The sequence below is a fragment of the Petromyzon marinus genome, chromosome 56 (assembly GCF_048934315.1).
Source record: "Petromyzon marinus isolate PM22_M1 ecotype Great Lakes invasive population chromosome 56, UKy_Petmar_22M1.pri1.0, whole genome shotgun sequence".
NCBI classification, from domain to species: Eukaryota; Metazoa; Chordata; class Hyperoartia; order Petromyzontiformes; family Petromyzontidae; genus Petromyzon; species Petromyzon marinus.
In genome coordinates, this window is record NC_133722.1 from 6,871,694 (window position 1) to 6,898,242 (window position 26,549).

General features: G+C 53.2%; 1 protein-coding gene across 3 annotated transcripts in view; it reads right to left on the bottom strand.

Moving 5' to 3' along the window:
- Positions 1–3,177: 3,177 nt before the first annotated feature.
- The window catches only part of LOC116954807 (fibronectin-like), a 101,211-nt gene continuing 77,839 nt past the window's right edge, over positions 3,178–26,549 (bottom strand). For all 3 annotated transcript variants that reach the window (XM_032975637.2, XM_032975635.2, XM_032975636.2), the window contains 17 exons: positions 25,998–26,156; positions 25,256–25,369; positions 24,453–24,734; positions 23,711–23,904; positions 22,413–22,500; positions 21,396–21,581; positions 20,438–20,527; positions 18,850–19,023; positions 17,948–18,037; positions 17,112–17,316; positions 16,270–16,477; positions 13,611–13,749; positions 12,332–12,499; positions 10,572–10,697; positions 9,755–9,861; positions 8,450–8,551; positions 3,178–6,910 (listed from right to left, as the gene is read on the bottom strand). In XM_032975637.2, coding sequence (XP_032831528.2) covers positions 6,884–6,910; positions 8,450–8,551; positions 9,755–9,861; positions 10,572–10,697; positions 12,332–12,499; positions 13,611–13,749; positions 16,270–16,477; positions 17,112–17,316; positions 17,948–18,037; positions 18,850–19,023; positions 20,438–20,527; positions 21,396–21,581; positions 22,413–22,500; positions 23,711–23,904; positions 24,453–24,734; positions 25,256–25,369; positions 25,998–26,156 — 2,459 coding nt within the window. In that variant the 3' untranslated portion in view covers positions 3,178–6,883. The remainder of the gene's footprint in view (positions 6,911–8,449; positions 8,552–9,754; positions 9,862–10,571; positions 10,698–12,331; positions 12,500–13,610; positions 13,750–16,269; positions 16,478–17,111; positions 17,317–17,947; positions 18,038–18,849; positions 19,024–20,437; positions 20,528–21,395; positions 21,582–22,412; positions 22,501–23,710; positions 23,905–24,452; positions 24,735–25,255; positions 25,370–25,997; positions 26,157–26,549) is intronic.

Here is a 26,549-nt window from a genome sequence, read left to right on the forward strand (position 1 = left end):
ATCTGTAAAATAAAAACAAGTGTGGAAACTACCCTGTGGGGCCTAAGAGAAGTGTGACTGACTCGAGAACAGAACATTTTCTTAAGGACTTTCAATTTAGCGGCCAGAAAAAAAACATTGAGCACGTGGAAGACTCACGAACCCTCCTTCCATACTCAATGGTTGCATTCATTAGCGCCCAATCTCAGGACTGGAGCATCTGAGCTATAATCTCAGAGACAATGAAGAATAATAAAACACGTGCATCGGGTCCATTCCTAAATCTTAGACCAATCTTAAATACCTGAGCCTTAGACCAGTCTTAAACGCCGAAAAATTAGAACGCTCTTACATCCAAGAACCTTAGACCAGTCTTAAACACCTAAACCTTAGAACACTCGTACATACCTGAACCTTAGACCAGTCTTAAACACCTAAACCTTAGAACACTCGTACATACCTGAACCTTAGACCAGTCTTAAACACCTAAACCTTAGAACACTCTTACATACCAGAACCTTAGACCAGTCTTAAACACCTAAACCTTAGAACACTCTTACATACCAGAACCTTAGACCAGTCTTAAACACCTAAACCTTAGAACACTCTTACATACCAGAACCTTAGACCAGTCTTAAACACCTAAACCTTAGAACACTCTTACATACCAGAACCTTAGACCAGTCTTAAACACCTAAACCTTAGAACACTCTTACATACCAGAACCTTAGACCAGTCTTAAACACCTAAACCTTAGAACACTCTTACATACCAGAACCTTAGACCAGTCTTAAACACCTAAACCTTAGAACACTCTTACATACCAGAACCTGAGACCAGTCTTAAACACCTAAACCTAGAACACTCTTACATACCAGAACCTTAGACCAGTCTTAAACACCTAAACCTTAGAACACTCTTACATACCAGAACCTTTTGACCAGTCTTAAACACCTAAACCTTAGAACACTCGTACATACCAGAACATTAGACCAGTCTTAACACCTAAACCTTAGAACACTCTTAAATACCTGAGCACAGAATGCCAATTGACTGCCCCAACCTCCCTTTCCTCCCCCAAAGAAAATCCCTACTCCCCCCCCCTTCGCCTGCTCTGATGAGTTCGGTGTGGCTGATAGCGTCGATGGAACAGGTAATGCCGTCCAGAATGCCAGCATGTTGCAATATCATGATGTGAGAGGGAGGATCTGGAACAGACATGAAGGCCACTTGTGTTGTGGCCGAAAACGTCGTGAGAGTTTTATTGCGTTATTTTATGTTATTAATTTATTATTTTATTCTCATTCTACGTGACTTTACCGAAAGAACCAAAGAAGAAGAAAAAAAGTACGGCCCATTGGGCTTTTTAATCAGGCCCGCCGAACTTGTCCAAATATTTTGATTTGAAGCTTTCGTGACTGCAGTAATTCATAGTCTTAGTTCTTTCGGTAAAGTCACGTTGAAGGGAAACAACAAAAATAATAAAATATATATAAAACAATAAAAATTCTCACGACGTTTCGACCATAACACAAACGGTCGTCTTCAGGTGTGTTGGTCGAAACGTCGTGAGAATTTTTATTGTTTTATATATATTTTATTATTTTGTTGTTTCCCTTCAACGTGACTTGTCCAAATATTATTAGATTACATTTTACCTTCCTCCTGTAATGCCCCCATTTCCCCCATTAGATGGCGCACTTTGACCGGCCCCTCTGTCAAATTTTAGAACCCATTTGTGGCCTCCTGCGAGTCAAAAAAAATTAGCCCACCCCTGATTCTGGAATAAAACAAATATTTCATACAAATTAAAAAAAAACTCCCCCACGGCAGTGTCCAGTGGATGGCAGCACCGTACAGCGAAGGTTTCATCACGTCAATGCTCGTCACTTGAGAGGAAGAAAAAAAAACCGCAATCCGAGATGCCAATAATTAAAATGTTGCTGCACGGAGTTCCAGAGGTTCATTGGTTTAAATTGCCGTGCGAAAGAGCTTCAAAATATAGGCCAATATTGTTGGTGAGCCGTGGACTCCCGTGGCGTGTGCCCCTAAAGGGGGCCGTCCATAAATGACGTCACGCGATTTTGGACGATTTTTGATCCCCCCCCTCCCTCGTCATACGGCGTCGCAAAAAGTCAGACCCCCCCCCCCCTCAAATATGACGTCAGAAAGCTCTGCCCCCCCCCCCAAAAAAAAATAAAACATGCCTCAAATCGCTTTAAACTATTGTCATTGTAGTGCGTATTTAATGTGGCGCTGCAGTCTGATGTTGTCGGAGAAAACATTTATTAAAAAGTCTATTTAATTAAGTAGAACGCGTTGTCTATATTGATCTAAAGTTGCGCATTTTTATATGACGTGACATTTCTCAAACCCCCCCTCCCTCGTCATACATCGTCACAAATGTCTGACCACCCCCCCCCCCCAGGTGCGTGACGTCATTTATGGACGGCCCCTAAAGCCAAGGACGCTTCGAGTTGTGAGCAAACTGTAAAAGGAAAAGGCACAGCCCTGAAATTGCTCGCTCACACCACCGCTGCTGGTGGCAGGGTCTCCACGAGACGAAGCTCCAGAGAGCTCCTCTTTCAGGCTTACTTGGCCTACTCTTCCACCCTGGCCAGACGTCTTGGAAGAGGAGGCAGTACCCCACACTTTGGCCCACCACACGCGCCATGCCCATAGATCGACTGTGGGCAAGCACATTAATACTGCCGCGTGCACAGAGATAGGAGGATTTGAGGAACTGTGCCCCGATTCATATTCTTAGCTCTTTCGGTAAAGTCACGTTGAAGGGAAACAATAAAATAATAAAATATATATAAAACAATAAAAATTCTCACGACGTTTGGACCATGCGTTATGGTCGAAACGTCGTGAGAATTTTTATGCGTTATGGTCGAAACGTCGTGAGAATTTTTATTGTTTTATATATATTTTATTATTTTATTGTTTCCCTTCAACGTGACTTTACCGAAAGAGCTAAGAATATGAATTACTGCAGTCACGAAAGCTTTAAATCAAAATTGGACTGTGCCCCATTGTGTCTCAACTGCCGTGCCAGGAGACTGAATCGGCAACCTCTTGATTTCGAGTCTTAATCAGCGAACCATTGCTCCAGCGCACCTTTCGAGACATGATGGTCACGCAAATACCAGATATGGGGAAAAAAAATAACAAATGAAATTTGCAAACACAAAATAATCTCAATAATGGTTTATTTATACAAAAGATATGCCACAGCTTTTCGTCGTCGTTGTTGTTGTTATTGTTGTTGCGAACAGCAGCTACGGGTAAGGCACAGTGGATATTTAACGGGAGGACACGAACAATGACATTTTTTTAATCAACGTCACATTTGCCTCACAACACCAACTTAGCTTTAGATGACGCAAAATCGGTGCTGTGGTTTAAGGCCGCAAAACTAACGCCAGTCAACTCCCACCCTGCATAGCAAAGTCCAGGCCTTACAAAGCACCAGACTAATATAAGTTTAGAAAGGAAACACAAGCTTCATTCTAACGCCACATCACGACTAAAGTAGACCCACGTTTAACCCAGGCGGTATCTTAAAATGGGCAGGTAACAACAGCAGTGCTTCTTATCAGCCCGAACAGCGTTCTGATAATTATTTTTGAACCTGCCATATTAAATAATCGCGCCACGTTTTCCATCGAATTTTCTTCGCTTTTATAAACATGTTCCTAGGATTATAGTCAATTAGGGTACAACAATATGGGACGGTATTATGATTGTGGATGGACGTACGTTCTAGTCTAGTGGCAGTGCCTTAACCCTGCAATCCCAACTCAAAAAAAACATCCGAGTGGCCACCAGGAGTGGCGCGAGATAATAATTGCAGAGCTACGCCTTTACCTTTGCACAGTCACATAATCACTTTAAGATGTTTTTCTTGTTCATGTTTTTTGTGTTTGTTGCGGTTGCACCCGATTCAAGAGCCGAATGGCTCTCACAGGGCCTATACCAAATAAATGAAAACTATGAACCTGTTAAAAAGAGGCTTACGAACGACTGGCCGCGTGCCTTTCCCGCCTTCTATCGGGCATTCGCGTAAAACACTCCGGTTATTTACGAACGATAGCGAGCGCCACTTCGGGACGGCGAGGAAGGAGACTCTCGCAACGCCGGAGAGCCCCCGCCCCCGCTCCCCACCCCTCCCCACCCCCGCGGCGGGCGCTGTGGTGGCGCGTTCCCAAACAATTCCCGGTGGGTAGAACGGCGTTCCCGAATGGTCCCGGCCGAAATCGAGCAGCTTGGTTATGCGAACCCGGGTGGGCTCGACGGCTGCCGCGTTTCGCAATCCCGCGACGTGGATCGTGAGCGAAGGGAAGGGTGGACGATTTTCAGAGCCGTCGCGATTTGCTTCGGTGCAAATGTGGGTGAGCAATTATCACCCCCCCCCACCTCCCCACCCACCCGGCACCACCCCTGCATTGCCGTCAGGTCCTGGCCGTGTCGAGTTTGCGCGGATCCGCAATCTATTTTGATGCGTGCGTTAGCGTTCTTTTTGTGCCCTTTAAATTTGTCTTGGGGCGCGGCCGCGTCTCAGGAGGTCAGAGCTGGCATCGCCGATGATCCACGGGACAAATACCGTATCCGTGTTTTTCCACTGCTTCATGTTTAAACCGGGGTTCTCAAGTGCAGCGAGTTGATGGTCATAGCCCAGTCACCAATGATCGCCCCACCCTCCCCCCCAAACAAAAAAAACAATTACTTCATTTGGCAAGAATCCCAGCCTTTGAGAATAAAACGATGAAGTTATCGTGGTGGCAGCAGTGTGATATCTCCGCACCGAAGCGTAACGGCAAAGCGCTTTGTCCCTAGTGTGGACGAGCGGTCACTTTCAAAGGATCCTGGAAGTAGTTTTGTGGTATAAACTTCCGCGGGCTACCCTGTTAACACGGGGGCGTCGCGCTGCTCTGCGGAAGTTCCCCAAGGGACAATTATTCGTCTCATTGACGTTGACGGCGGTCGGACAAGTGCCAAGAACACTGGGAAAAAAAGACCAAAAAACTCCTCCCTCGTTTGTTTGTTTGGAGTTGAGTTTTACCAACTGCCTATTCTCGATTTGCACTACAAAAGGACATTGCAACCGGCCGCAGCGGTGAACTTGTGCTTGTACATTGAGCTGTCGTGTGGATTAAATTAATGCAATGGCATTTCTCTAGTCTGGTAAATGAATTCGGTGGCCTCCTGACCACCAACATTACTTAAAGCCGCACTCAATGAACGAACACATTCGAATGACCAATCTGGCTTTTATGGGGCATTATAGCGTCCTCGTTCATCAGCAGATATTACACTCGGATTAATGTCACAAGCGCCACCTTATTTCACTGCTCAGCTTATTCTTCCTTTCAGGCCCCTCCGGATTCTTGCTCCAACCCCCCATGCCGCTCACACAAGCCCTCCCCGTTGCACCGATGCTTTTTTGCCACCTGTTCCGCCAAGCCTCACCCAGCGTTACGTGACAGGCAAGAGAGGCGCCGCGTGTTTGCAGAGAGCAGCGACAATCCCAGACGCTCTGGCTTCTCGGCGTCTCAAGTGTGCGGGGCAGTGCAACTGCACCAGGCCTCACGGAGTGGGAGAGAGTCGGGCACCGGACTACGAAGAGGAATCGGACAGAATGCCCCCCCCTATTTAAATTCCTTGCACTAGAATCAGATTATTGTTTTCACTTTTTATTCTGGGGAAATCCGATGAGCTATGAAACTTTTTTGTTTTGTTTACAGATGCCCAGTAAAGGGACAGGTGAGAAAGTTCCAACAACAACAACAACAAAAAAACGATAGGAGTGCAAAGAATCTTTCAGCAGGAGGGTCCTACCAGGTTCTAGCAACAGGGAGCGATGCTGCTGCTGCTGTGTGTGTGTGCATGTGTGATCCCAATCGAGTTTTTGTTGTTGTTGTTATGTTACCAGATCAGACCCCACTGAGCTACGTAGCTCTTTTACAGAAGCGACCTGGCCATCACAAATGACAGCTCAACGAAGTGGCGTATCGTCGCGTGGAAATTTATAGCAGCCAAATAGTCGAAACGCGTGACGCTGATTCTAAATGTGGAGGGAGAAGCCGGAGGATCCGGAGAAAATTTTCACGCGACCACGGGGAGAACGTGCAAACTCCAAATATACAGCAGCAGGCGTCAGGGTCGGGATCGAACCCACGACCTCCTGTATACCAGGCGAAGTAGTTAACATCTCCTAGCCATCGCGACGTGCAAGTACAGTCACACCCCAATTTATGGTAATACCCACGAGGGACCGTGCCAACCACACTACACCGCTGGCCCAACCGCATCCTGCGTTGGAAGTTCAGTTCGGAACGCACAGCATCTCGTAATGCAAAACAGAGCGGCGAGGAATGACTTTGAAAGCAGGATGGCGGCGGGGCGGGGGGGGCATAGGGTGAGAACGGGCCATATTCCTTGCCAATCTCACGTACATTTTCGGTTAAATCATCCCCGTTGCGAAAACAAAGTAGGACGGCGGCTGTAAACACGAATAACCAAGCGGACGCCGAGAGACCCTCCTTTGAACTAACGCGCAACGTGGCACTAGCGCCGACCAGCTTCACCTTTCGCGGGAACGGAATCCGCCCGTGACGCGCACAGAGGCCGAAGGGCGGCGCCCACCGCCCCCCTTTCGCCGACGAAACCGAGCCGCCGCGCGTAGCCGCGGATAAACAAACAAAAAAAAGACGCGGCGGACGTCGAGAAAGCTTCACGACGGCTGCGAGCGGCGAGAGAACGAAGTGCCGCACGCGGCGCCGGGAAAGGCTCCACTGCCGCCTCGCGAAAAAAAAGGTCTTCTCTCACCAACGCCACTCCACAGCTTCACCCCCCACCCCCCTCCACCTCCTCTTCTCCTCCCCCGGCGTGTCCATCATCAGCACTGAAACGTGCATTTGTTCGGCTGGGAACAGAGAGGGGAGAAGACGGTCAGCGGTCAGCGGTAAGTCGTTCGCCTCGCCGATTCTTCCAGCTCGTGTCGAGGACTCGGGTCTAAACCAAGCCGTCCGTTTCGTGGTTTCGCCACCTGACTCTCCCATCGCCGCTCGCCACGGCTACTGATCCCGTGAGCTTCACTCGTTTGTTTCGATTTGCTTCACACACGTTGAGGGCTCCATCTAAACCGTTTCGTCATCGGCCATCGTGTTCATCGATGAGACCCTATTTTGTTTTGGCAGTATCTAAAATAATAGATTTATATCCTTTCCGGCAAATAATACAGGAGGCGTTAAGATGTGCCAAAACACTAAATAGACGTCACCCCCCACCCAGGGGCGGGTCCAGCATTTCAGGCCAGGGGTGACATTCAACAATTTTTTATTTCAAGAATGATTTAGAGAGAGTCAGGCTTTTGAACCAGACGCCATCGGTTGGCGGACACGCTCTGACAACGCAGTTGCACGGAGTTCGCCAGACCGAGTGTCGTACACTTATACGCAGAATGTCACCCCCACTGTCACCCCCCCCCTGGCTCCGCCCCTGCCCCCACCTATAGCAAGGCATTAATCCAGTCTGCACTGACCACATGTCAAGCTAGCGGCTAAGTCGTGCAAAGAAACATGCTCTGATAATAAATGCAAACTAGTTGGCCTCCACGAGAGACGGCCTTCTTCTCCAAGGTTAGACGACCAGAGAACGCCAAAAGGATAGTTTACTCTAAGTCTACAAACCTATCTTCTTTGGTTCTTTCGGTAAAGTGACGTGGAATGAGAATACAATAATAAATTGATAAAATAAAATAACACAATAATATTCTCACGACGTTTCGGTCACAACACAAGCGGCCTTCATCAGGTGAAGGGACGAGACTGTCTCCAGCGCTGTCCTACCAGACAGTCTCATCCCTTCACCTGATGAAGGCCGCTTGTGTTGTGGCCCGAAACGTCGTGAGAATATTATTGTGTTATTTTATTTTATCAATTTATTATTTTATTCTCATTCTACGTGGTGACTTTACCGAAAGAACCAAAGAAGATGAATAATTGCAGTCACGAAAGCTTTAAATGGAAATCTACAAACCTATTCTGTTTTTTTTCCCCCATAACACTGTGTTCAACCACCCACACTGCGGGTCAAAGCACTTCTCTTTATGCTTTTGAAAATAAAGTAAAAATAGGTTTGTACTGTGCTTCTGTTTTTCTTTCTCCACCCCCCCCCCACTATCTGATTAACAATGCATAAACTCGGCTATGTTTGAACCACATTTCAACTTTCCAGCCCTTGTAGCAAATGATACTTCACATCAGTCACTCACGTTGGTCCCTAGCCTGATGCCTAACCAGGCCCCGCTCCAGGCCTGTGTGCCCCGGTGCAATTGCACCACCCGCACACTCTCAGTACCGAGTCAACAGCAAGGTGGAATAAGAGCAGGATAACGGGACGGTATTTGAGCGCGCGCTTTGAGGCCGGCGACTAAAGTACAGCGTGAACGCAAGGCGCTTACAAATGGGCGGCGGAGGAGCTGGTTGCGGATTTGATGGAGGCTGTGTCCCTGGGCCAAACTGGACGCCACGTTCTGCACGGCACCGCAATCACAACGGTAGCCCTGGGCACAGCATGCACACACAAGCGCACGCATCATCAGCCGTCGTCGTCGTTGTCATCGTCATCGTCACCATCCGTCATCATCACCATCGTCATCATCACCATCGTCATTATCTTCCTCAGTCATCGCTGTCATCATCATTATCTGATTAATCGTCGTGATCATTGATCCCAATCACTGAGCTCCTATGCTGATTGAAATAAGGGTTACCGTGTGTGTCTTTGTCTTTATGTATATGTGTGTCTCGCTCCCTGTGTGTGTCTGGGCATCTGCCAGTCATCTCAGTCGGTCAACCCATGGCACCTGGGTCTGTCCCGTGAGCTCCTGCCAGCGGGCGTTCGACACTTCACGTGGCCTTAATGTGCACATAACCTGGCACAAGCGCTGTGGTGTCGTCACTGCCACTTAGTGGCGAATGGCGGTTGTTGTTGTTGTCTCCCTGTTTGTGTGTCTTTATGTGCCACTATTTACATGTCAATCTGCATCTATCTGAATTTGCATCTGTCTGTGTCTGCCTTTCTGTGTGTCTCCCTGAGTGTTTCTCTGTCTGCATGTGTGTGTATCTGTCTCTGTGTATATCCCTGTGTGTCTATCTGTCAACATGTTGATATTTGTATCCATCTGTGTGTCTCTGCACATCACAGCGGCTTTTTGGCTAGCCATCGAACAAAGACGGTCACCGCATTGCGCGCTTTCAGATGCGCTTCTGCGGCCGTCTGGAACGCTCTTCCTTCCGATATTAGGAAGCCACTGGAGCTATGCCCCTTTTAAATCATAGTCTAGATTGAAAACCCATTTCTTTAAAACTCCTTTTTGTGTTTAGTTTATTGCCCTTGCCATGCACCTTCAATTAGCTACGGTTGGCTACGTACAGGTGCGAAAAAGTTCAACGCACGTACACACACCGCACGTCCGATTAGCTACGGTTGGCTACGTACGGTGGGAAAGAAGTTCAACCCACGTACATACACCGCACCTCCGATTAGCTACGGTTGGCTACGTACGGTGTGAAAGGAGTTCAACACACGTGCACACACCGTACCTCCGATTAGCTACGGTTGGCTACGTACGGTAGGAAAGAAGTTCAACCACATGTACACACACCGCACCTCCGATTAGCTACGGTTGGCTACGTACGGTGCAAAAGAAGTTCAACGTGCTTCTATAATTGCGTTCCACAAGTGCCCAGGCGTCGTGACTCACCCTGCGTCCTCCGTAGCACGTGCAGGTGCAGTCAAGGCCGCGGTTCTTCCGCATCCACTTCTGTCCCACGGTGTACTCCTTCCCACCCTCGTAGCACGTGTTCTCATCTGCGTGCCGCGTCCGTGGGAAATCGTAGGGCGTAGGTCAAAGCAATTTAATTTCATGACACCTGACGTCGAGGGAAAGAACCCCTCGGCGCTGATTTCAACTTTGTAGCGCCGCGCCGCCACACACCGCATTCGCCCCCCCCCCTCCTCGCTCCGCTGTCGTGGACGATGGCTCAGAGGCGCGAGGAAACGCAGAACAGCAGGAGGGCGTCCACACGATAGCCGGTGCCAACAACTGCCCAAGTTCCGCGGTCCCCCTAAGTGTTGAGGTCTCATCGGCCGATTAATTCGTCCTCATACGCGAGAGGAAACTGAACAGGTGAAGTTCACATTTTTTTTTAATGTAACGCCGGTACAACCTGTGACCGCGGTACGACCTGTAATGTCCGTACGACCTGTGACCCCTGTTCGACCTGTGACTCTGGTACGACCGGTGACCCCGGCGCGACAATGTGACCCCTGGACAACCCGTGACCCCGGTGCGACTTATGACCCCGGTACGAACTGTGACGTCGGCACGACCCGTAAACCCCGGTGTGACCTGTGAACCCGGCACAACCTGTGACGCCGGTTACGAACTGTGACCCCGGGTGCGACCTGTGACGCCGGGGCGGCGGATTTCCAGTCGGAATGTACCAACGTGTCACCACCCCCCCCTCCCCACCCCGCTGCCGATGGGACACCCCCGCGGCGTCATTGCGCCCACCCACCTGGTTCGCACTTGAACTGCCCGAGGTCGTTCCCCAGGCAGGTGCAGCTCATGCGGCGCCCCGTGCCTGTCGTGGTGCTCCACTGCTCGCCGATGCGGTAGTTCTGGCCATTGTCATGGCACCATTCTGGGAGGGGGGTGGGGGGGTGGGTGATGCCAAAAAGTCACGCATTTTGCCCTGGGTATAGGGACTGATATAAGCAATGAGAGAGAGAGAAAGAGAGAGTGAGTGGCCTCACTGGATGAGTGAGAGAAAGAGAGAGAGAGAGAGTGAGTGGCCTCACTGGATGAGTGAGAGAAAGAGAGAGAGTGAGTGGCCTCACTGGATGAGTGAGGGAAAGAGAGAGAGAAAGAGAGAGAGAGAGTGAGTGGCCTCACTGGATGAGTGAGAGAAAGAGAGAGAGAAAGAGAGAGAGAGTGTGTGTGGCCTCACTGGATGAGTGAGGGAAAGAGAGAGAGAAAGAGAGAGTGAGTGGCCTCACTGGATGAGTGAGAGAGAGAGTGAGTGGCCTCACTGGATGAGTGAGAGAAAGAGAGAGAGAAAGAGAGAGAGAGTGTGTGTGGCCTCACTGGATGAGTGAGAGAAAGAGAGAGAGAGAGTGAGTGGCCTCACTGGATGAGTGAGAGAAAGAGAGAGAGAGAGTGAGTGGCCTCACTGGATGAGTGAGAGAAAGAGAGAGAGAGAGTGAGTGGCCTCACTGGATGAGTGAGAGAAAGAGAGAAAGAGAGAGTTTGGCCTCATTAGAAAAAAAAAGAGAGAAGCGAGATAATGAGAAGAGAGGGAGAGAGAAGGGGAGAGGGAGAGAAGGGGAGAGGCTAGTTTAAAAAAATACCATAAAAAACAGGGGAAACATAGAGAGAGAGAGAGTAGGGAGAGGGGGTAGAGAGAGAGAGGCGGGTAGAGAGAGGGGGTAGAGAGAGGAGGTAGAGAGAGGGGGTAGAGAGAGGGGGGGTAGAGAGAGAGGGGGTAGAGAGAGGGGGTAGAGAGAGGGGGTAGAGAGAGGGGGTAGAAAGAGGGGGGGGGTAGAGGCAGAGGGGGTAGAGAGAGAGGGGGAAGAGAGAGAGAGGGGGTAGAGAGAGAGGGGGTAGATAGAGAGGGGGTAGAGAGAGAGAGCGGGTAGAGAGAGGGGGTAGAGAGAGGGGGTAGAGAGAGAGGGGGTAGAGAGAGGGGATAGAGAGAGGGGGTAGAGAGAGAGCGGGTAGAGAGAGAGGGGGTAGAAAGAGGGGGTAGAGAGAGAGGGTAGTGAGAGAGGGGTTAGAGAGAGAGGGGGTAGAGAGAGGGGGGGTAGAGAGAGTGAGGGGGTAGACAGAGAGGGGGTAGAGAGAGAGGGGGTAGAGAGAGAGGGGGTAGAGAGGGGAGGAGGTAGAGAGGGGGTAGAGAGAGAGGGGGTAGAGAGAGAGTAGAGAGAGAAGGGGTAGAGAGAGAGGGGTAGAGAGAGAGAGGGGGTAGAGAGAGAGGGGGGGTAGAGAGAGAGAGGGGGTAGAGAAAGGGGGTAGAGAGAGAGAGGGAAGGGTTAAGGAGGAGGAGCAGAGCGTGCTTCTTCGTGTTGATGTTTGCGTCTACGAAGAAAGTAGCACAAATTTACTTTGTTTCACAATGGGAAAATACGTAAAATCTTTCATTTCCCACTGCTTTGCACATAAAGCGAAGCAATGGGAAAAGAAAAAAAAACAAACAAAAAAACCGAAATGATGAACGAAGCAAAAACACAAAAGAGGGAGAAAGAGAGACAGTGAGAGAAAGGGAGAGCGTCGCCTCACTGGAAGAGTCGCAGCGGATGTGCCCACTGCCCTGTCCCAGGCAGCGACACAGGAACATGAATCCTGTGTTGGAGGGGCGCTCCCACTCCTCGCCCACCGCGTAATCGCGCCCCGTGTCCTCGTCCATGCAGCGGTCGTCCGTCGCGTCGCCCGTCAAGTTCATCGGCGCTGTTTCGGGCGACAGCACGCGATAGATTCACGTCGGCGTCACATCGCCGTCACATCGCCAGGCACACCGCCACATCGACGTCACATTGTCACATCGTCACATCACCGTCACATCACCGTCACATCACCGTCACACCGTCACATCACCGTCACATCACCGTCACAACACCGCCACATCACCGTCACATCACTGTCACATCGCCGGCACACCGCCACATCGACGTCACAATGTCACACCGTCACACCGTCACATCACCGTCACACCGTCACATCACCGTCACAACACCGTCACATCGTCACATCACCGTCACACCGTCACATCACCGTCACATCACCGTCACATCACCGTCACAACACCGTCACATCACCGTCACATCACCGTCACATCACCGTCACAACACCGTCACATCGTCACATCACCGTCACACCGTCACAACACCGCCACATCACTGCCACATCACCGCCACATCACCGTCACATCACCGTCACATCACCGTCACATCACCGTCACAACACCGTCACATCGTCACATCACCGCCACATCACCATCACAACACCGCCACATCACCGTCACATCACCGTCACAACACCGCCACATCACCGCCACATCACCGTCACAGTGTCATATGTGGCCCATCTGTGAACTGTCTCATCGCAGGACTACGGGGGCGTCACGGTGGCTAGGAGATGTTAACTCCCTCACCTGGTCTACAGGAGGCTGTGGGTTCGATCCAGACCCTGACGCCTGCTGCTGCTGTATATTTGGAGTTTGCGTGTCTCTCTCTCTCTCCGTGGCCACGTGGATTTTTCTCCGGCTCCTCCGGCTTTCCCCCTCCACGTTTAGAATCAACGTCACGCGTTTAAGAGCATTTGGCTGCTGAAAAATGTCGACGCGACGATGATGATGATGATGAGCCCATTCTGTTGCACGATCATCTGTGGCCAGGTCACTCCTGAAATAAGAGCTACACAGCTCAATGGGCCTTACCCTTCGCGGAGGCACTCGGCGAACAGCACTTGCCCCAACGCTCTGTTCGAGGCTACACGGGAGACCTTTGTCGTTGCCCGACGAGAGCGGGCGGGGGGTGGGGGGGAGGGATGGTGAGCGTACCGGTGTTGAGCAGGGTGATGAACTCCTCCAGCACCTTGTCTCGACGCGAGCCGTGTAGAGCCTCCACCACCACGCTGTACTGCGTGCCCGTCATGAGCCCCGTCAGCGTGGTGCTGCTCAGGCTGCCTGGAAGCCGCATCTGCGACGGGGGGGTTGAGGGGCAGATCCGTCACGGCTGCGTTCGGGCGATGGCGTCGAAAGCTGTGTGACTGTAGCCGTCAACCCATCACGGTTTACCCCGTAATCTTGTCCAGGGAAATTGAGTTTTGAGGTCCTTTTGGCGTACAGCCGTTTCAATACGGGCAACAACAACAACTATATTTGTCTATTTGTGTGTGTGTGTGTGTCTCTCCCTTGTGATGGGACTTTGTAGGGCGAACGTTGAGATTTATAAGGGGCACGGCGTGACCAATAAGGTCTGGATAGGTCTGTGATAAGGTAGGGGCACTGATAAGGGGTTGACAGGTGTGTAGTAGTGAGTGTAGTGGTGAGTGTACAAATGGTGAGTGTAGTGGTGAGTGTAGTGGTGAGTGTAGTGGTGGTGATTGTCTATTTGTTTGTGTTTCTCCCTTGTGATGGGACTTTGTAGGATAAACGTTGAGATTTATAAGGGGGCACGGGGTGACCAATACTGTCTGAATTGGTCTGTAATAAGGTAGGGGCACTGATAAGGGGTTGACAGGTATGTAGTGGTGAGTGTACTAGTGGTGAGTTTAGTGGTGGTGATTGTCTATTTGTTTGTGTTTCTCCCTTGTGACGGGACTTTGTAGGATAAACGTTGAGATTTATAAGGGGCACGGGGTGACCAGTGAGGTCTGAATTGGTCTGTAATAAGGTAGGGACACTGATAAGGGGTTGACAGGTATGTAGTGGTGAGTGTACTAGTGGTGAGTGTAGTGGTGGTGATTGTCTATTTGTTTGTGTTTCTCCCTTGTGATGGGACTTTGTAGGATAAACGTTGAGATTTATAAGGGGCATTGGGTGACCAATACTGTCTGATAAGGGGTTGACAGATGTGTATATATCTCCTCCAAGTCCCTCGGCCCGTCAAGTCTTCAGCGTGCTGGGATTGCGGTGATTCTCGTAACGATTACGTTTAAATTTTGATGTAAAGCTTTCGTGACTGCAGGGATTCATATTCTTGGTTCTTTCGGTAAAGTCACGTAGAAGGGAAACAATAAAATAATAAAAATATATTTTTTAATAAATTTTTATTTTATTGTTTCCCTTCTACGTGACTTTACCGAAAGAACCAAGAATTCGATTGCATTTAAGTTTCGAAAAGAACGAAATCTGAGTTTCAAGCTGCGGGCTTACGCTGCGCGGTTGATCCGAATGTGCCGTCGCCGTGTTTGGAAAGCCGGGAAACAAATTAGAACCTGCCGGGGGACACAGCCAGAAGTAGGCGGGGAGTGGAGGCCAATTTAACGAGGCGAGTTTTACAAGACGGAGGACTTGTTCTTCTTCATCCGTATGGATTTCATAGCAGCAGATTAAAGATGTCATTTTTAGTCGATTGTCTGTTCAGAAGCAGAGCCGGACCTCGTCCGTTCCTCCTCCAAAGGGGCGAAGGCGGCGGCGGCGGCAGCGGCGGAGTGTTTACGATGCGGCCGACGGTTTGGGATTCCGTGGCCGGACCGCTTCGCAAGGGGCCGCCGAATCTTTGACGGCGCCGTTCGTGGCGTCGGGTGGCCCCCAATCGGCCACGCGGCCCCGGTCCCGATTCGGGTGACGGTCGGACATTGGCGGCGTGGAAGGTCGCAAACCGGGAGGGTTCGACGGTCGGGACTCCTGTGTGAGATGTTTTTATTTTTTTGACAGGACTTAAACAGCTCTAACGACTCCGATTAGGCGCATTAACGAAGGGCAAAAGCGTCGTCCCAAAGCCCGGCAGCGGCAGTGCACAGCGCAGGTGAAAAGGCCGATCAGCCCAGGGACAGAGAGGGAGGGAGCCTTGACCTCGGGAGTCCTTAGGAAGAAGTGCGATTCGAAGATCTCGGGGGTCCTCGTCGGAGAACACAAACACGGATCGGTACATTTTCATGTTCTCACCCCCTGCTCGTTGTTCCCCACCTGGGTGGGGGGGGGGGGGGGGGGAGCAGTGAGCCCAGTTTCCTCCCAGCACCCCGTTCACTAAGGCCCTGTCGTGCCGAAACTCGGGGCTGCTGATTTCTGTTCACCAACCCCCCCCCCCGCCCCCACCTTCCCTGCGTTTGTTCAATGACCGGCGGCTTCATATTGGACTCACGTTGAGTTGTGATCTTAAAAAAAATCATCATAATAAAATCTAAAATATAACTTTTAAAATATAAATAAATACAGGGATGACTCTACTTACGAACATTCGACTTATGAACTTTCAGAGATACGAACAAAGCTGTCCGTATGTCCAGTTGCCTGTGTGGGCCGAGAGTCACTCTGCAGAGCGTGAAGAACCAGTGGCATCTACATCTACAGGAGATTATACAACGTTCAAACCCTTTCCTCGCGTTTAGCGTACAAGCCACACGACGCGTTCGGAATCGACAGGAGTAAAGTTGGACTCACGAACAAATCGACTTACGAACAGTGCCTCTGGAACCTAACTCGTTCGTAAGTAGAGGAATTCCTGTAAATATTGCCACGGGGCTAACAGGATGCGGCGTTTTTTTCCGGTCACCTGTATGGGCGCGGTGCCGTCGGCGGAGCCTCCCACGGGGACACACGACACCAGGTACTCCGAGGCCTGGCGGCGCGGCACCCACGTCACCTCCGTTTCGGTGAGGTGCTGCTCGAGTTGAACCTCGGGGGCGAGGAGAGCCGGCGCCACCAGGGCCACTCCGTCCACTTGCAGCTGCATGCCGCCCTGGTGGGACGGCAGCGATGCGCTGCGGGAGGGCAAGGCGGGGTGGTGGAGGGGAGGAGGTGAAGGGATGTAAGGGGAGAGGCATCGGTGGGGTGGGGATGGGGGGGAGGAAAGGGAGATCAACAATGCGCTTGACGGACAAGTCCGGGGGCGGTGAACGCTCAACGCGGGGTTGCGCGAGAGGTGACATTCCGTATGAAAAAAAAATAACAACCAAATAGGTACCTTTTGCAAGGAATCAAGTACCGCGGAAACCACACACGTACTTGTGGTAACATGGAAGCATGTCAGCAGAGCACGTTTGTCAGTTTAACGCGTAGGCTTTCGCGACCAGTATTATTAATAATAAAGGTTTTTTTGGGGGGGGGTTTGGATCTCGTAAATATGAATGTGCGTCTTTAACCCGCCACCACCCGACACAGCCAGTCAGTAAGGTTCGTCACGTGAACAAAACGTGCACAATTAGTTACCACTCCAGCTCACCGGTGCTGTCAGCAGAGTAAAACCACAACATTTACAATTTGAGCACTGCGACATTTCGCCGGTAATTACATCCGGCCTTCGCCGGGCCAAATTTTTCCTTCGCCAGAATCGCAAAGAGATCCACCCGCGTCCCCGCTCTTAAATAAGAGCAAACGAGGTGACGTCGGTTTTACCCGGGGCGGACTTCTGTCACGATCGTCTCCACGTGCCGCTGCCCGGCCCACGGTCCCATCTCGTGTCCGTCGAAGCGCGTTTCCGACGACAGGGGCGAGGTGTCCCCTCGCCGGGACGGGAGTCCCCGGCCCGCGGGAACCTTCGCTGGCGCGATGGGTGGCCGGGGGGCCGACGTCGCCAGCGGCTCCGGCCTCGCAGCCTCGGCTGCAAACACGCGGCGTCGTGAGCAGGTCAGCAACAGACGTGGCGTTCAATATTATTGTTGTTTATATATATATTTTTTTCACTTGCATGCCATCATTAGCGCCGACGAGTCGAGACGATACAAACGTCCGGGCGCCGCGAGGCGTCTGCACTATCGACATCGACCGATGTCGATTCCTAATTCTCGTCACCTTATTCCAGCGGCATTTGGCGTTCTTTCGCGCCGTACGTAGCCAACCGTGCTAATTGGATGTGCGGGGGAAGGATAACAAGCTAAACACCAAAAAGCAGTTCTAAAGAAATGAGTTACCAATGTTAATTATTTCAGAGTGCATAGCTCCAGCGGCTTCCGAATATCTGAAGGAAGAGCGTTCCAGACGGCCGCAGATGCACGTCTGAAAGCGCGCGATGCGGTAACCGTCTTTGCTCGATGGCCAGCCAAAAAGCTGCTCCTCCTGCGAGGGTAACCGGAGCTCACGTAAATGGTTTGTGCTCCTTGGGGCCAAGCAGGGCCAGGTACGGTGACGACGACACGTTCACAGTGCCGATCGTGCCGTCTGTGCGCGTCTTGAATCGTTCGCCGTGCGCTCGCGCGGTTGTGGCAGTGGAAGCGAGGGTGCCGCTGGCTCACCGGTACGGAAGGAGCCACGCAGAGGGTGGCTCCTCACAGTGTCCTGCACTGCCACGAGGCTGAACACGTACTCCGTGTTGGACTGCAGATCTGCAACGGGGATGTTCGCATACCTGTTAACCCCTCATCGGTGCCTGCCTTACTAAAAAAAAACGGAAAAAAATCCACACGACCACAGGGAGAGCACGCAAACTCCAAATATACAGCAGCAGCAGGCATCAGGGTCGGGACTCAACCCACGACCTCCTGCATACCAGGCGAGGCAGTTAACATCTCCTAGCCACCGTGATGATGATGATGAGAGAGAGACACGCAAACTCCAAATATACAGCAGCAGGCGTCAGGGGTGGGATCGAACCCACGGCCACCTGTATACCAGGCGAGGTAGTTAACATCTCCTAGCCACCGTGGCGAGATGATGGAGGGAATTCCAAGTGGAGCAGTGTGAGGGATACGGCAGAAGAAGAGGATTGTTTAATCGCTGTGACGTTGGGCATGAGCACTGCACTCGAGAACCGGGCGAATGAAAACCAGATTCACAACTTGGCATCCTATCGATGCCAAGCGGGTGTCTGATCCTGTGACTGAGTTACGGTGACATCATCCCTAAGCACGAGAGCTGGGACCATCGATTAATGACGCTTGATTACCAATTTCAATCACGCAGATTCGAACCCTGCATCTCAGCGGTGGTGGTGATGGTGGTGGTGGTAATGGTGGTTCGCTAACAGTACTTGCCCCAGCAGTCTGTTGAGGCTATACGGGGGATCTTTATTTTTGTCTTTGTTTTCGGTGGCGGTGGTGGTGGCAGTGGCGGCTGTGGCGGTAATGGCGGCGGTAGCGGTGAAGGTGACGGTGACGACGGTGGAGGCGATGATGGCGGCACACCGCGCTCTGCGTACCGGTGATGGTGTACTGGGTCGCGCTGACGTCGGGCAAGTGCTCCCGCGCGGGCCCTCCTCGGGCGGCCTGGCATGTGAGCAGGTAGCCGGTGATGGAGGCCCTCGGGCGCGTCCAGCCCAGGGTCAAGCTGTCCTCCGTGGAGGTGACTTTCAGGCCTGTGGGCGAGTCCACGGCTGGCAGGACCCCGGAGCACCGGAAAGAGAGAGAGAGACACGGAGCGAGAAAGCGTCAGCACTCCCTCGCCTACTGGGCAAGGGTTCCCCCTACGCGTGCCTTCCCCGTGTCTTGCGATGACTCGTGCCTATGGACGTTGCGCCCATCTGTCACCCTAATTCACCATCACACTCCACATCATTCCTCCATCCCAACCCCCTGCAACATCACGTGGATCCTTTCCCAGCCCCTGTCCCTCCATCCCTTCCGTCACCTCCCTCGCTGACAGCCGCTCCACCCCACACCGTGGCTCCCCTTTTTCCCCTTAGTGTAACCACCCGTCGGTTTGCGTTGTAAAACGCCCTGGAAAGGGCGCTAGCTATGAATTAAAAATAGAATGGAATCTATGCGCGTTGAGCCTCTTTCACAGCGTACGTCGCCAACCGTGCTAATCAGGGGTGCGGTGGGAAGGACAACAAACGAAATCTATTTTAAAGAAATTCGTTTTCAATTCAGATTTCAAAGTTGCATCGCTCACAGTGGCTTCCAAATGAGGCCTAAGGCCAAGGCTATTACTTTGGCACGCGAGGTTTTTCGTGAAGATTCACGGCCCGGGGGGTGTGGGAAAAATACAGTTGACAGACAGAGCACGGAATCTGTGCTTAAGCTACGAACTAAACAATGTTTTACTTAAAGCTTTCGTGACTGCAGGGATTCATATTGTTTTTACATTTGTATTATTTTATTGTTTCCCTTCTACGTGACTTTACCGAAAGAACCAAGAATATGAACTAAACAATGTTTTACTTAAAGCTTTCGTGACTGCAGGGATTCATATTGTTTTTACATTTGTATTATTTTATTGTTTCCCTTCTACGTGACTTTACCGAAAGAACCAAGAATATGAACTAAACAATGTTTTATTTAAAGCTTTCGTGACTGCAGGGATTCATATTGTTTTCACATTTGTATTATTTTATTGTTTCCCTTCTACGTGACTTTACCGAAAGAACCAAGAATATGAACTAAACAATGTTTTATTTAAAGCTTTCGTGACTGCAGGGATTCATATTGTTTTCACATTTGTATTATTTTATTGTTTCCCTTCTACGTGACTTTACCGAAAGAACCAAGAATATGAACTAAACAATGTTTTATTTCACCAGGTCAGGTCCCACTGAGCTCTGCAGCTCTTTGTCAGAAGCGACCTGGCCGTCCCAAGCGATCGCTCAACGAAGGTGGCCCATCATCATCATCATCGTTGTCACGTGGCCACTGGCAGCAGTAGCCAAATAATCAAAGTCATCCCAACGCATTGCTCCGAAACGGTGGAGGGCAAAAAAAACCGGAGGGAAGAAAAAAAAATGCGCGCGATAAAAACGCCGCAAAAAAATCCGCAAAGACCGTTCCAATGTCCCGGCGCTGCTCAAATACCGGTGGCGGTGGTGACCGTGACGGGTTGGCTCCTCCTGCCGCCACGCACGGCGTAGATGGAGATGACGTAGCGCACTCCGGGCTGCAGTCCTGTCGACACGGGACACGACGTTCGGATCGTACGGGCTTTCGCTTCGCTGGGCGATCTAAGCGGGAGACGAATACCGCCCGCCGGCAAACGCTTCCCATGATCCGGGGGGGGGGGGGGGGAGGGGAGGAGGGAGGGGGGGGTTCGGCAAACCAAAAACGACGAAACGTGGCCCCCCGGCGTTTAATTTTTATTTGACTGCCGCGCGACGATGAACCTCCCGCCTCTCACGTGGCACAGCGAAGCGGGGCGAGTGCTCACCGCTGCTGTGCGCCTCGACCAGAGGGCCACTTGGCCGTGATCCCGGAGGGAGCCGGCGATCCATCCGCTTCCGCGGGGCCGTTCTCTAGTCCGCGTGGGCCCGGACCGGTCGCTCGGCCTCGTCGGCACCACGAGATGCGGCGGACGCCTCTCAGCGGCTCGGACGGCTCCTCGCGTGGACCGATCAACGGCGACGTCGCGTCACGACCGTTCGAGACGAGCGTTGGTCGTCGACAAATTCACCCTCGGCCGCCGTACCGATCGATCGGCGCGGCTCAAAGCTGCGGCGGCGCCGCAAGCCTTCAGCTGGAACCAATCCCTGCCCTGGCCGTGGACTATCGCAGCGGATCGGCAATCCCACGGCTGCTGAGCCGCACGTGGCTCGTTTAGGACCCACGGTGTTATTTGTCGATGACCGCCGCCCCCCCCCCATTCGCCACCGCAGTGCACCGCCGCTCTTGAAATATTAGAGGTTTTTTTTTTTTTTACCGAATTCGAACAAGCAAGCAAACAAACAAAAAAAGCCCCCTTCCTTGTTGTTTCGGGTTGCCGGCCCCGGCTCTGGCACGGTGCGTGTGCCCATTACCGGCGAGGGTGCTCGTCCGTTACCGGTGACGGTGAAGGCGCGCGCGCCGGGCGGCACCGTGTGCTCCGCGGGGCGCCCCCCGGCGCCCGCCGCCGCCGGCTGAACTACGATCAGGAAGCCGGTGAGCGGGTCGGGGCGCGAGCGCCACTCCAGGGTCACCGAGCCGGCGTGCGTCTCCGTCACCACCACCTTGGACGGCGCGGGGATGCCTGTGAGGGGGGCGGGGGGGAGGGGGGGGTGGCGATGATGACGTCGCGGACTTGTATACGTGTGTTGAACTTCTTTCACACCGTACGCAGCCAACCATGCCCATTGGAGATGCGGTGTATGTACGTGTGTTGAACTTCTTTCACACCGTACGCAGCCAACCATGCTCATTTGGAGGTGCGGTGTGTGTACGTGTGTTGAACTTCTTTCACACCGTACGCAGCCAACCATGCTCATTGGAGGTGCGGTGTGTGTACGTGTGTTGAACTTCTTTCACACCGTACGCAGCCAACCATGCTCATTTGGAGGTGCGGTGTGTGTACGTGTGTTGAACTTCTTTCACACCGTACGCAGCCAACCATGCCCATTGATAGAGGCCCCCTGATAGAGGCCCCCTGATAGAGGCCCCCTGATAGTGGTCCCCTGATAGAGGCCCCCTGACAGTGGCACTCTGTTCTAGATTTGAAGCTTTCGTGACTGCAAGGATCCATACTCTTTGGTTCTATTCGGTAAAGTCACGTAGGTAAATAATAAAACAACAATAATCACGACGTTTCGGCCACAACACAAGCGGCCTTCATCAGGTGAAGGGACGAGACTGTCTGGAGGACAGCGGAGGACAGGCAGGCTCGTCCCTTCACCTGATGAAGGCCGCTTGTGTTGTGGCCGAAACGTCGTGATTATTGTTGTTTTATTATTTACCTACGTGACTTTACCGAATAGAACCAAAGAGTATAGTGGCACTCTGCTTCTGGCATTGCGAAGCTCAGGAGGTGACGCCTTCACCACAGGGACGGTGCGGTGGACATGCGGTAGTGCAGGACCAGACTTACTCTCCACCGTGCGCACCGTGCCCTGCAGGGGCTTGCTTGTCAGGGCGTCCTTGACGGCGTACACGGACACGGCGTAGTCCACTCCTGCCTGCACCGTCGACGACGACATGGGGGAACACCCTTCAAGAAAATGCTCTCTCACTCTCTCGCTCTCTGTGTGTCTCTCTCTCTCTCTGGGTCTCTCTCTATCTCTCTGGGTCTCCCTCTCTCTCTCTCTCTGGTCTTTCTCTGTCTCTTGCTCTCTCTCGCTCTCTGTCTCTCTCCATGTGTGCGCGAGCCGTGTCCTGTCCTCAAAAAACGTGTTCGTCTGTGTATGGGCAATGTTAAGTCTATGGGCAATGTTAAGTCTATGGGCAGTGTCTCTATGTGGTTTACTATATGGGCTCATAGTTCGGGTTGCATGGCACAATCGCACGGCTGTGGCTCGGGTTTTTAATTATCCATTCATGAAGGAGACGTGGTGCAGCCTTGGCCTGTTGATGATGTCCCATTGTCGTTCATGGTTCCACCACCAGTGTCTTCGACAAGGAATATCTATTACCATTTCATTTGACCAGGTAAAATCCACTGAGCTACGTAGCCCTTTTGCAGAAGCGACTTGGCCACAAATGCTGGCTCAACGAAGTGGCTTATCATCATCACGTGGAGATTCATAAGCAGCCCAAATACTCTAAATGCATGGAGGGAGAAACCAAAGGACCCGGAGAAAAATCCACAAGACCACGGGGAGCGAGAGAGAGGAAATGCAAACTCCAAATACACAGCAGCAGGCGTCAGAATCGGGATCGAACCCACGACCTCCTCCACACCAGGCGAGGCAGTTAACATCTCGCCCAAGCCAGGGGGTGGTGCGACAGGGTACGCTCCGTACGTCTCACGACGGGGCGAATCGATCTTAGCCCCAAGAAGAGACGTGCGCGTGACGCACACGCTCACACGTGCGACGCACACATACGTGATGCACGCACGTGACACACGCACACGTGACACACACACACACGTGACACACGCACACGTGACACACGCGTGCAGGCGACGCACACGCACGTTACGCACGCAGGTGACACACACGCATGTGACGCACACGCACGTTACGCACACGCAGGTGACGCACGCACACGTGACACACACACACGTGACACACGCACACGTGACACACGCACACGTGACACACACGCACGTGACACACGCGTGCAGGCGACAAACACGCAGGTGACGCACGCGCACGTGACGCACGCGCACGTGACGCACGCACACGTGACGCACACACACGTGACACACGCACGCAGGCGACGCACCGTGAGCCCCGTGACGGTGGTGGCGGTGGCGCGGGGCCCCTCGGAGATCTCCTTGCGCGAGGCCTTGCGGGAGCGCGGCTCGAACACGATGCGGACGCCCGTGAGGCCGGCGTCGGGCCGCGGAGCGCTCCAGCGCACCGCCACCGAGTCGGCGCCCACCTCCGGGAACTCCAGCGCCGTCGGCGGGGGGATGGCTGAGCCAAGCGGGGGGCGGGGGCATGGGGGGCGGTGGGGGGGGGGGGGAATGCGTCAGGGTTAGAATCAAGAGGCGCTGCTCCCGGCAGATGGTTGCGGAGGAATAATCGCGGCCTGCACTGCGGGGCTCGCTCAAGTGATCGTCATCAGCGGCCAAGTTCCAACCACGTTATGAGCTCTCTCTCTCTCTATACACACATTTATATCTAAATGAGAATATTTGATTCTACTGCAGGAGGAATCCGATGAGCTATGAAGCTCTTTTAAAACAGGTGTCCAGTCGGGGCCACGGGGATCAGAACTTTAAAACAACAAATTAACACGTAAAACTAGATAGGAGTGCAAAGTGTAGGAAAGGTAAACAAATGTGCAAATAAAACGGAACAATTTTTTATTCGCGCGTGCACTGCCTCGCGCCGAGCTCTTAATATTAGGGCAGAGAGGAGTGGAGGTGGGTGGCGGTCAGAGACGGCGAGTTGTTGGTGAGCGGCAGCGAGCCACGGCGAGCGCCGTCGGCGAATGGCGGCGACGAGCGGCTTGCCCTCACCCGTGATCTGTGTGCCGGTGAGCGGCACGCTCTCGCGGTGCCCGCTCAGCGCGAACACGCGCACCGTGTACTCCTGGCCCGGCCGCAGCCCGCCGACGGTCACCGAGTCGGCGTCGGGGCCCGGCGCGGGCAGCACCTCGCGCGAGAATCCCCCGTCCTCGTCTCCCGCGCCCTGGACGGTGACCCGGTAGCCCGTGACGCGGCCCTCCGGCGCTTGCCACGAGGCGACCATCGAGTCCACGCCGACGTCCCGGAACGTGAGGCCCCGGGGGCGGTCCACGCCTGCGATGGACGTGCGTTGGAATCGGAAATCGGAATCGTGGGCGCCGTGGGTGTCGTGGGTGTCGTGGGTGCCGTTGGTGTCGTGGGTGTCGTGAGTGCCGTTGGTGTCGTGGGTGCCGTGGGTGTCGTGGGTGCCGTGGGTGTCGTGGGTGCCGTGTGTGTCGTGGGTGCCGTGGGTGCCGTGGGTGTCGTGGGTGCCGTTGGTGTCGTTGGTGTCGTGGGTGTCGTGGGTGCCGTGGGTGTCGTGGGTGCCGTGGGTGTCGTGGGTGTCGTGGGTGTCGTGGGTGCCGTTGGTGTCGTTGGTGTCGTGGGTGTCGTGGGTGCCGTGGGTGTCGTGGGTGCCGTGGGTGTCGTGGGTGTCGTGGGTGTCGTGGGTGCCGTTGGTGTCGTTGGTGTCGTGGGTGTCGTGGGTGCCGTGGGTGTCGTGGGTGTCGTGGGTGCCGTGGGTGTCGTGGGTGTCGCGGTGTCGCGGCGTGAGATGCGCTGGCACCTCCGGCGCACACGCAGGGCTCTGGGCGTACCGGTCTGCACCGTGATGCTCGTCGCCTCGCTGTTTTGCGCGAATCCCAGGGCGACCACCTGGATGAAGTACTCCGTGGTCGGAGACAGCGAGTCGATCGTAACCTCTGACTGACCTACGCACGCGCGCACACACACGCACACAGGAACGTGAACCAACACGAATGGACAGTGGATGGGCTATGATTACAGGTGTGTTGTTGTATTAGCCCAGGTGTGATCGCATTAGCCCAGGTGTGGTGGTACCGCCGTATTCTTTGCGTTGTAAGACTCCTCCGGAAACATACGACGCGTGCCAAACGTGTGCCCGGTGTCTCAGATTCATACAAATCTGATCGCACGCGACACACAGCTACCGCACTGCAAGGTGCGCTGGGAAACACGGCGGGGTAAAAGTGCCACTGCTAATCCGGAGGAGCGGCAACATCTGGGTATGGGTTACCGCATGTTCCAGGTTGTACGTATGTTGAACTTCTTTCTCACCGTACGTGGCCAACCTGTGCTTATCGCGGGTGCGGAGGTTTTAACGCACACGGAAGGAGTCCGTGCTGTCGCTCCCGCTTTCCTGGTAACATGTAGCGGTTTCCGGATCGAATTTAGGCAAAGCCCCCCTCTAAGTTTGAAAGAAAGGGGGGTGGGGGGCATGGCATCCTAGTTTCTGGAGCGTCGTGGCTATGTACCCCCCCCCCCGCCCCCACCTTCCCCCCGCCTCCTCCCCACCGCCGCCGTGCGTGAGATCTTTACCCCTGGAGAGGGTTTTGGCGATGGGGGCTCCGTCGTGACCCCCCGTGGGGGAGCAGGAGACGCGGTAGCCCTGCACGGGGGCGCGGGGGGCGGCCCAGCGCAGGAGGATGCTCGTGTCGCGCACCTCCACCGCTTCCACGTCCGTGGGACCGTCGATACCTGCGGGGCAGCACGGATACGGTGACCCCTCCCCCCAACGGGCATGCCACGTCGTCACCAATGACGACCCACCCACCGGACAAGGCGTCACCATGGCGGGGAGATGTCAACTACCTCGCCTGGTATGCAGACGGTCGTGGGTTTCATCCCGGCCCTGATGCCTGCTGTATATTTGGAGTTTGCGTGTCTCTGTCTCTCTCATCATCATCACGGTGGATAGGAGATGTTAACTACCTCGTCTGGTGTACAGGAGGTCGTGGGTTCGATCCCGGCCCTGACCCCTGCTGTATATTTGGAGTTTGTGTGTCTCTCTCTCATCATCATCACGGTGGCTAGGAGATGTTAACTACCTCGCCTGGTGTACAGGAGGTCGTGGGTTCCAACCCGGCCCTG